Source organism: Abramis brama (assembly GCF_963993115.1).
Source record: "Abramis brama genome assembly, chromosome: 2".
In the NCBI taxonomy this organism is placed as follows: domain Eukaryota; kingdom Metazoa; phylum Chordata; class Actinopteri; order Cypriniformes; family Leuciscidae; genus Abramis; species Abramis brama.
Genome location: NC_139964.1, coordinates 43,044,779 through 43,056,286, shown reverse-complemented (window position 1 = coordinate 43,056,286; position 11,508 = coordinate 43,044,779). Strand labels below are relative to the sequence as shown.

Here is an 11,508-nt window from a genome sequence, read left to right as displayed (position 1 = left end):
CTCTCTCTCTCTCTCTCTCTCTCTCTCTCTCTCTCTCTCTCTCTCTCTCTCTCTCTCTCTTTCCGTCGCTCTCAGAGAGAAGAGTCAATGGAAATGCAGATCCGCGGCCGCGTATATACCACTATCTTCAACGCTTAGGCTACTCGTTTGTGAAATTGGCAAAAAAGCATTTGTATGAAAGTTACATTCCCGTTTCCTTTTTTCATATCAGTGTGTCGTGTTTTTGCTCGACCACGCACCTTCACAAGTAGGCTACGTTCGCATCTCTGTATTTTTAGGAGTAGCCTATCTGGCAGTAGTACGGTAATAGGTGCACACTCTCGCCAGGCTATTTTTAGAATCGCTCCAGCGGACCACTTAAATACAATCAATTCGACAGTTTTGTCTGACTGAGGGATGTCTGAAATGAAATTATTCGCAAAAGTATAACGTGCACTTAACTCAAATAGACATCTTAAAAGAAAACTATCACATGGGCTATATGGCCTGTATAGCTGTAAAAAACATGATTTTTAATGCATGGCAGAGATGAAACCAAAGCAAGTAAACAATCCACAGAGAAAAATACAACAATAATTAAATTTATGAGATTAATTAATTCGACGAATGTTGATGATTACATGTAAGTGCAACAGGCTAGTATTTTTGCTTCAGAACCATGGACAGCGACGCGACACGATGCAGGACAAGCTTGTTCCGCTATGAATTCAGTCCACAAAGTTATAATAGCACATTTCTCCAGACTTGAAAAGTTTATTTTGTGCGTGTATGTGTGTGACACAAAACACTTTCAGCTACTTTAGTGCATTTCTGCGAATATTTGTATCTCGCTGATTTCTTGTCCCATGTGGTGCAATATGGCCCTTTTCATGATTTACAATGTTGTGCTATAACAACTAAATTAGCAAATATTTCCATTTATTTCTTAGATGATGCCTCAATATATTGTACGTTCTAGTCTCATTTCCAAATATATTGCAGCTTTGACATAAATGCACACTGTTCTTAAGGTGGCCGTCTTCCATCATTTTCCTCTAAATATTTAAAAGTAACCTTAGAAATATATAAAGACAGTTCATAGTTCCCACATGTCAAGCTCCAAAAGACTGCCAAAGCTGTGGAATGTTCTTCACATGCACTCAGATTTAAAAACAGCAAGTCAATGCCTTTGACATCATTGATATCACATGCCATGGCATTGACTTTCACATGATGCATCCACATGTGGTAACTGAACATGATGTGGTAACTGAACATGATGTGGTAACTGAACATGATGCAGCAATTTGAATAATTGAGATTTTAAGCTCTCAGACCTGGTTTCACAGCAGGGTTTAGATTAAGCCAGGATTAGGCCTTGGTTCAATTAGGACATTTACATAGCTTTTATAAACATGCCTTAGGAAAAAAAAAAAAAAAAAAAAAAAAAAAACCTTTATGGTGTGCATCTGGAGACAAAACAATGCACTGACATATTTTAAGATATGCCAGTGCAAGTTGCTTTAAGTTAAAACAGCTCAGTAACACTTTATAATAACTTTCATTAACAAATCATTAACAAATGTTACATAATGCTTAACAGATCATTAGTTAATATATATTCACATTCACAGATAGAAATATGAGACAATGTGTTTGTTAATGTTTAAGCTACTAATAAACTTATTAAATGTTATATAATGATTAGCAGATCATTATTTAATGAAATGCTTACACTTCAGCAATCTGAATTTGAAACTATTCATTATTTGCAAATGTCTTTAAATCATTTGGTACATATGCATAATGGCAATAATTGTAATTTGGGTGCAAAACAAGTTTGTATTGCCTCAACACTTATATTAACCAGGATATTGAATCAAACATCAGCAGGAGAAAACAAATAATTGTTTTAAAGAATAAACAGTTTGAACTGTTCCCGTGTGTTCCCTTATAGTAATCAATTTGAACCCTGTACACTGTTGACCCCTTAACCAACACTTAAACCTACACATACCACCAAACATGTCTCTATCCTTACCCGTATCACACCTCAATAGCAGCAAGAGTGCTTTTGAATAACTAACAATTATTATTAATTATTATTATTTTGATGCAAGTACATAGTTAAAGACCCCTAATATAAAGGCCAGTCATATATTGGTTAATTTTCTGTTGAACATCTAAATCACTCACTACCAAACAACGTTTTTGCGATTGTACATTTGTAAATGGAAAAAAAAAGTGCATTAGGTAATAAATTAAATTGAAGCTTAATGACATTTGCATATTTTCAAGTAGTGCTTGATCATATGAACTGAAAGTTTTATTTTATAATTTGTAAGCATTTTATTTTACATTAATCTGTTAATAATTATGTAATGTTTAATAAGTTCATTAGTAAACATTAACAAGCACATTATCTCATATTTCTAGCTATGTGAATATATATTAATTCCTGTTGAAAGGAAACGGCATTACACAGGAAAATGCCCTGGGCCTAGTTGTCACAAAGCTATTTTTGGCTCCATTTAATCTAAGTGTAAACTATATTGATTGTTCATTTTAATTTTACAAAACCAGCAGCTGGGCCAGCTGTTACCAGGACATCATTGTAAAAATACAATAACAATATGTCATAAGCATTATGGGATGGTGTTTTGGTGATTGTAGTTCAGTTTCTGTCATTAAAGCATATAATGTCATATAATATAACAGCCTGAATTATTAAAATCTGTATATTACTGTAAAATGTACTGATATTAACACAGACAGTGTAAGCTAAGACCACACAATGACTTAAAATACAGCCTCTCCAGAAACGGTGGTCAATATGTTAACAGAGAACAGTATTACCCACATAAAGACAACGGCATGGGTAACACACACAACAATGAAATAAGCCAATAAACATCAACTAAACACTGCACTATTAACAAATTGAGAACTTTTAAAACAAAATAGGAACTTATTACTTATTCATTTTAATATTCCACATTTAATAATACATGATGATATAATGACATTTGCTGAAACCTTTTTGTTGGAAGAGATGTATTTTTGAAAGCCAATTTCTGATTTCACACAATTCCAAAAAAATAAAAAATAAATTAATTTAAAAAAGCTACATACAACCTGTTAAATAACTAATAGTAGAGATTTTTCAGTGACCCAAAAAGTTTGGTTTTTGTTTACAAACCATGAACATTTCCCAAACCGACATCTTGAAGCAGCACTGGAGACAACAAAGTCAAAGGGAATGTTTAGGGTGGTTTTAATTAAGAATTCATATTTGACAGTTTGACAAATGCATGTATATACAAAGTAAAATAAAACACCAACACAACTATAGAAGAGAAACATGTATTCTAAGTGTTGGACTTGACATGTATTTCCAAAACAAATCAATTGCAATGTGATACCATAATGGAAAATATTTTGCTGATTTTTTTTTTAGTAAAAATAGACATTTACAGTTAACTACAGACATACAAAAAAATCTCATTTTTAAATTAGTGCACTTAAGATTTAAAAAAACATTTCCAGACGGATTTTATTGCAATCTTCTGGATGTCGTATTGCAATGCCATTGCGAAGAAGCATCTCTGTGTACGGGGGCCAGAAAGTGTCATCAGTAGTCACATAAGGGTCATGTGGAGTTTCTAATGTTTTATTGGTCAATCTCTGTAATAAATAAATGTGTATGATTAAATGTGATTAAAAGAGGGTTAGTAAATTAAAGGTACAGTAAGCAATTTCAGAGAAACACTGTTGAAAGTGGATCAGACCGAGCAGCACAACAAACGTGTAGCCAATCAGAAGAAGGGGAAGAGAGAGAGGGAGTGAGCAATAGGGAGATTTGAAGAAATACTGTTGAAAAAGAGATAGCTGAGAGACTCAAAAGAGAAAAGGTCAGAGGAAAATCACTGGGAAAAGAAGGGTTATGATCAGACAAGAGCTTTAGGACCCGTGTTAATTTTAGAAAAGCTTTCCAGCACTGGAGAGACCCAAGCGGGAAGCCCTGAAAATGGACGCAGAGGTTGTTGTTTCTGCTCCATATGCAAGTAACATTGGTTTTGCTATGTTTCACAGAACCAAGATATGTTGTTGTAATGTTAGCTATAGTAACAGGCTCGTTTTTTCATATTTTGTCTGGAGCTGCTATGCAGCTGGCGACTAACAACCAACTCCTACTTGTACTCTGGTGTACTGTACGTTCATTTTTTGTTCTTCCTTGTCTTCCATTTGTCATCTTCGCTTTATTTTTCATGAAGCATCATTTTACTTCACTTCAGGTATGATAAAGTGACATGCACTCTTGCATGGCGTGCTTGTGCATTTTGGGGGCGGAGCAATGAAGGGAGGGGTGTGTTTGTTTGGGTTGATTTCAAATATCAACAGTGTTTCTCAGAAATCACTTACTGTATCTTTAAACATGCTGTGTCAAGAAACAAGTTCATTTCCATTCTATTAAATCAATAACACAATCTATTCTTAAAAGATTACAAACATAATGTGAAGATATAAAAATAAATGTTTTATTGTGATGGGTATCCGAACATACCTCGATAATCTCACTCAGTGAAATCAGGTTAATCTCTGCATCATATGCAGCAGCCTGAAAAATCCAAATCCAATATTTATATGCAACAGCCAAAAAATACAAATCCAATATTCTCTGATCTGATTGAGAGTGTAAAGATACCACCTACTCTTTTTTTCTTTGTGCCGTTTCCTAGGGGATCAGGAAGTGGGAAGTGTTCAGCTAACATGTCGCTCAGCATTTCCATCAGACTGCTATGATAGTCCTTTAGATTGTTAATTTTTCTCTTCATATCCTGCAAAATACTGCAAAATAAAAAAAATGTGGAAAAAAATAGGATTGGATTATTAATGTAAAACACATTATCATTATTGTAAAAACACAGAGTGTGTGTGGATATATAATCTTCTATAAACAAGTACTATTAGTTCTCACATGCATTGTAACCAAATGAATGAACATGGCTAAAAAGAATTACCCTTTTGTTTTTACAGATAAAATAAAAACTCTCAGGTTTGGAATGGCATGAAGGTGAGTATATTTTTTATTCTTGGGTAAATATCCCTTTAAGCAGATGTAATAATGTGATTTTTAATCCCAGCATTATACTAAGAACCTGTGCTCTGATTTCTCATTTTCATGTCGTAATCTGGTGATTTTCTCAGACACCGCATTCAATGCTTCTTTCTTCTCAGCTTGCCATGTCTGCTCCCTGAAAAACATTTTTAATCAGAGTTTATACATGTTGTTCATATTATTCATGAATGTATTTTTCAGTCCTATTTAAGTTAATTTAAGCATAGCAATCTTGAACAAAGTTATTACTGTTAACTAAACCCATGGGGGGAAAAAACACACACACACACACACACACACACACACACATATATATATATATATATATATATATATATAAACTTGGTACTAAAATGACTAAAACTCCCGAAGTCAATGGGTTTTTTGAATGGGATTTTGGTTAAATGGCTGAAATAAGGTCTGAGGTGAACAAGCTCAAGACACTTTCACTTTTATTCTGACATAAAACGCATCAGTATTACTCCAAAACGTGATTTTTTTGCTAACAAGTGGCTAAATTAACAGAGGCTAAATAAACAGAGGCTGTTGGGGAGATTAAACATCACGCCGAACAGGTAAGATCAGTCCGCTTTTACAGCCTTGCTATGCTTATAATTGTGCTCTTATAAACTATTTTAACTCAAATGTTCTGGGAAAATGTTTTTAGATAAAAACCGAAAGAGTTGTCAGAAGCTTAGCGGTGGTGACATTGAAGTCTTGGGACCGTGGTGTAGTTCGTTTATAGCCTACCTTTAGCTTTTTACATCTAGCAACTGCATTTAGGCTTCAAAATTCATAAAAGGTGTGTTCATCTGTGAAAATTAACTTGATGGACAAAACATGCAAGTATCATAAACCTTTGTTGATCACAAAGCTTGTTTCTTTGCTATAATCCAAAAGCCTGTGTACAAATCCTATTGGGTTTTTGTCGAGGGAACCAGTTTGATGCTAACTGCTGGTCGGCCTGCGAAGTGACGTCACACCTGCACCACTCTACTGAATCTGTGCATAAGCTTTTAAAGTGAAAGCAGCCTGATATAGGCCTACCTGCTGCTGCCTGTCATGTTACTCAAAGAAAAAGAGAAACTTTTGTAACTTTAATTGTAGCATTAATCTGTATTTCATTTTTATGAAGACTATCCAGTGTTATTTTACATAGATTCTGTAGTATCTCTCACCTGAAAACTGGCATTAGACCCACCTGAAAAACTTAGCCATGTTTATTTAATTAGTCTCTTTATTCTATTGTATTTATTTGTGCTGTCATTTGCAATTTCATTTGTTCATATTTTATTTCCGACTGTTTACTTGTCTTTTGTAAATTTAGTTAGATATTTCAAATAAAGCCTCCCTGTTCTGCATGTAAGCTATTGCAACAAAATTACCCAAAATTATCAAACAATTATCAGATAATAAATCATCTATATAGCAGTATTCCCCATGGTATCGAAAATCGATATTGTTCAAGGTATCGTATCGAAGTTAGAAATTTCAGTATCTTGACAACACTACATTGCAGCATCACCTTTTCTCAGTGCCTGAAACGTCTCTCTAAACCCCTCCTTTCCGAGAGCCTCCTCTGCTCTGAGTCTGTCGGTCCACCGCTTGTCAGAAACGAAACTGTCTATTACCATATCTGAATTTCAGCTCCGAAACCTTCCTCAGCACATGTATACACAGTGATACGGACAGTAATGATGGCATTGATTTAACCGTATCAATTCAAGCCCGAGTCCTCATCCTTTGGAAGAGCATGCAAAGTGGATTTGCTTTCGCAGCACAGAAAACAGCATCTTCTCGTCATGTCGACACAAACCAAACTCTTCCAGGCCTCAGCTACAACTACAGTGTTTAAGGGCGGATCAAAGTAGACATTCGCGAGCAGCCAAAGAAGACCATAGGCTGGCATTTGTGCATGAAATAAGACTGGAATTACTGACAACTCGTTTTTCAGAAATAGGTATGCAACACTGCATGAACGGTAACAATAAAAAGCATAATTGGGGCTCTTTAACAAAAACTGTGTCGCACCTTTTCAAAATCTTTTTCTGGGCATCCAACTTTGCTTCTGAGTATGACAGGACCATTTTAAGTTGACTGTTGAGTCTTTGCAACTGTGAGGAGAAACAGTGTAAAAAGAAAGTTGTAACTGCATTTATATTTTTGGTACGCTCTCTGCCTATTAAGTGTTATTAAAGTAATGTTACGTACCTCTTCTTTTCCAACAGCTACTAAGACTTCAGGATTTGTTGTCAGCACTAGAAAATAATAATAATAATAATAATAAAAAAAATGTCTTCACATAAACTGTGCAATTAAAAGTGTGGTTACCAGAGTTTTGAATATTGCATTTATTAGCATATATGTGACCCCGCCTGTGAAACCCCGGCTAAAGTCGCAGAATCGAATTATGAGTTAACGAGCGTCAAAGTAGTCATAGCCATAAAAATGACAAAAATACTTACATTTTCATTTATAACATGATAAATACTGAAATTAATGATTTTATTGACACTACGTTATACTTTTGCGCAAAAAAAAAAAACCCGGACGTGGCTCTTCCTAAACATTGATTTCAATCGTCTCTGGGTTTATTTCGTGCAACAACACTGCTGATTCGTATATAATTCGGTTCAGGAACTTCTTTTCTGTGTCTTTTCTATTAGAAAGAGTAACAACAGACTTTAATATCAATCCGCGGCCGGTAAGAGAGAGATGTCAGCCGCGTTTAGATGTCTGTGGTGATTTTTTCTTGTCATAGCCAATATTTTAAGAACTGCTTATTTGTTTTGTAGCTTAGTATTCTGCCAATAATATTAAACTTATTTTAAGGACATTTTTGGCCTACTACGTGTTATTTGCAAATCAGTAAACTGCAAATCAGTTTCTCTTGCAACTGCAAGTATTTCAATGGGGAAAAGTGTTCTTTATTTTTCAAGGAGGGAGAGTTGCTGTCACTCAGGATTTTATTTTGCATCTAGACAATTTTAGAATGTGTACAAAGTTTGAGACTGACCTGTTAAAGGGATAGTTCACCCAAAAATGATTTACTCATACTCATACTCATGTTATTCCAATCCTGTATAAGTTTCTTGCTTCTGTTAATAATAAGATATTTTAAAGAATGTTGGTAACCAGACAGTTGGCGGCACCTATGTAAGTCAATGGGTGCTGTCAACTGTCTGGTTACAAACATTCTTTAAAATATCTTATTTTGTGTTCAGCAGAAGAAAGAAACTCATACAGGTTTGGAACAACATCAGAGTGAGTAAATGATGACAGAATTGTAGTTTTTGGGTAAACTATCCCTTGAAATTTTATTTTTTTTATTTTATTTTTTTTTACTCCAGATTTACTCAGTTACACCGTGGCCCAGTAAGAGAATGATAATTTCAGAGAATGAGAAATGTTATGTTATTTAATTTATATATTATTGACATTTCACTGATATTACATTTTACTAATAAAGTTATACAAAACATTCCACTGAATTGACATGGTAATTGTTGCTATGATCAAGCTCTTGTGGTACCCCCATTCATTTCAATGTGTTTATGCTTTTAGCTTTTTGGACATGCACATCATAATAAATAGACGTGTTTTACAAAACTTTAAGAATTTTTCCACTGATGTGTCATATATCACTAAAAAGGGGAGAATCTCAGCTTTAATGTGTTATAAGGCACATATGCAGGTTACTATGGATCAAATGTGTTGCAGTTTTAACAAATAACTTATTTTTAAATTGGAAATTCTCAAAAATATGATTTTCTGAGCCCGAATTTTAGCAAATCTTTGACATGGCCTTACTCAGTCAATTTTAAAGATATCAAGGTTATATTTTCACAGAATGTTCTTTACATTGTGTAGGATGATTTTATGTAGAAAACATTGAATCACAAAAAAATGACTTTAGCTGGGTTTTCACAGGCAGGGTCACATATTATATAATTTTGAAACAGTACATAAAACAATAGGTAACAGCTTACATTTTGGTTCCATTTCCTGCCACTGCTCAAGCTCAGATGTGATTGCAATCAGGCGATTCACTGCCTGCCCACAAATAAATAAATAAATAAATAAATAATTAATAAACTATATTTTGGCAACCACAACCAAAAATCACATTTAAAAAGCATTTAGGTATTCAAATCTTAGATGTTTACTAAGATCCTTCTATTATCTATTGAATCCCACAATAATATTTAAAATATCAGTAAGCTTAATAAAATCATCATTTATTGGGTACTTTCAATTGGGAGGTGGCTATCCCAAACCCTAACCCCTCAATTTTAACTTGGGAAAAAATATTGAAATCATTTTTGCAATTTTTTCATTTGTTGTTTTCAAAAACTTTTTTTTTTCTTAAACAAATAAAGTTTAAAAAAATATTTATTTTACATTTTCTTTGTAAATCATGAAACTTTATGTAAAAAAATATTTCCCGCAAATTCATGTCATTACCGAAACAGTGTATGTTTTGGTCCATTGTCTGAGACTGATTTTAACCACACCCCTACATTTTTGGTCAGGAAAAATTCCTGTCCCTCTCTCTTATAGCCTCTCATTCATAGTAGATAGGTCCCATAATTTAGAGTTAATGTGTTATGCGAGTACAACTGAACTGTTCAGAACTGTGCTAGTTAACCATGTGCTGATTAGCATCTTTGATCTAGCCCCACAAGTATCTAAAATTGACACTACTGAAACAGTCACGACCGAAACGTCATCATTGTTTTGGTAGTGACAAAAGGGAACACATTATCCTTTATTTTGGGGAAATAAACAAAATTTTAGTAGTTATGCAAATCATTCGTATTTTAGTATGTTTTAGTATGAGAGTTAAAATTCTGTAATGTGAGTTGGTCGCTACCAAAACATTAGTTCCTACCGAAAATGTGCAGTCACGACCAAAACATGAGATGTTTTGTCAAAAATAAAGTATATAAATTATCAACTAAGAGGATATTATAGTGTTTGGTTCAATGTATATCCAAACTAATGTATGTAGCCTATATCATATAGTATGTATATGTTCAATGTACATCCAAACTTAACTTTGAAATCAGTATGATAAACTTTACGCCTTTTACAAAGAAAGACTGGATTCAAAATACAACAAATCTCATAAAATACACTTGAAATATTGTTAATTGTAATTGTTATTGATTTACCTGTTAAAACCTTTTAATAAAATAGCAAAAAATATATTTTACAAGGTAGATAGATCTTAATAGGTCAATATAAGCCTTCTTATTAAATTGTTTACTATTGTGTTTTTTCGGTAGTTTCAAATTTGGGGAGAGGAAAAATATTCCAAAACTTTCTGAAAATAAAATATGAGAATTAACTGCACAAACACTAGAAATGTGTGCCTTGGATATTATACGATTTGCTGTATACACCAACACGTGTGGGGGTAAAGACACATTTTTTTACAAGATGTTTCAAACTCTGGATTCTGTAGAATGGCCTATATACTGAAAAGTAACATTTTTTATATGCACACAACTGATTTCTAAAATAAAAAGCACAAAAAGGAGAAAGACAAACCTCATCATCAGCCTCTGTGTCAGCCAAAATGATCTCATTTTGAAGCTGAAAGATATAACGTTAAGAGTGCTTGTGTTAACTAAACAGTTGCATTTCTGCAGCAGCTGTCTACATAAACCACAAAAGGCTAAATAAAAGGGTGCAAAAAATATGACAAACATGTAACTTGTTTTGTCTACATCCGATGACACAAGAGTGTACACCACCCAGGTCTGTGCGCCTTGTGATCAGAGGCTGTAAACAAATCTTGTGATTCATAGAGCTGTATATTTTTTAAAACAAAGAATTGGTATACTTCACCTTAACTGACCACCGATCTGAAAACAATCCCATAGCAAATGAACTTAAGTTACCTTCTGTAGCAGTCCAAACTGCTCCTCACACTCCTCTAACAACACTGCTTTTGCAGCCGCACATCCTGCGTCTTCTGAAGACGGAGAGGACTGGTTGTCCTGCTCCATTTCTGTTCGCTTCGATGGTGCTGGGCTCTACAGATGTGTGATAAAAGTCAAACAAGCAAGAAGCACCAAACATAAGAGCAGAAAAGAGAAACGCAGATCATACGCAAAACTCCAGCCAGATAACGTTACAGTATAAATGTTTATAATCCAAAAGGTGACCGTTAGCCGTGCAGCTAACGTAACGATGTCAAATAACTTCACGCGAAACAGTTCTGTGAAGTGAAAAAGCTTTCGTTTATTTTGTGGCGATATCACGTGGTAAATTCAAATTGAGCAGTCATGCTGGTACTCACCATATATCGTTTTTCTTTTAAGCGAATTCTACACACAAGTGACAGTGTGGCACTAAACAAAACCCCCAAACAAAAATACCGCCAGGCAGCAACAACGTCATGA

The 11,508-nt window shown here is 34.2% G+C and overlaps 1 protein-coding gene across 1 annotated transcript; it reads right to left on the bottom strand.

Annotated features, from left to right (window-relative positions):
* Positions 1–3,236: 3,236 nt before the first annotated feature.
* Positions 3,237–11,508, bottom strand: cenpk (centromere protein K). Its single transcript, XM_084099759.1, has 10 exons — positions 11,406–11,508; positions 11,005–11,139; positions 10,652–10,696; positions 9,088–9,151; positions 7,310–7,356; positions 7,130–7,212; positions 5,139–5,234; positions 4,692–4,827; positions 4,544–4,597; positions 3,237–3,663 (listed from the first exon to the last, which is right to left on the bottom strand). The coding sequence occupies exons 1-10, from the start codon at positions 11,406–11,408 to the stop codon at positions 3,508–3,510; spliced, it is 819 nt and encodes a 272-aa protein (XP_083955885.1). The 5' UTR covers positions 11,409–11,508; the 3' UTR covers positions 3,237–3,507.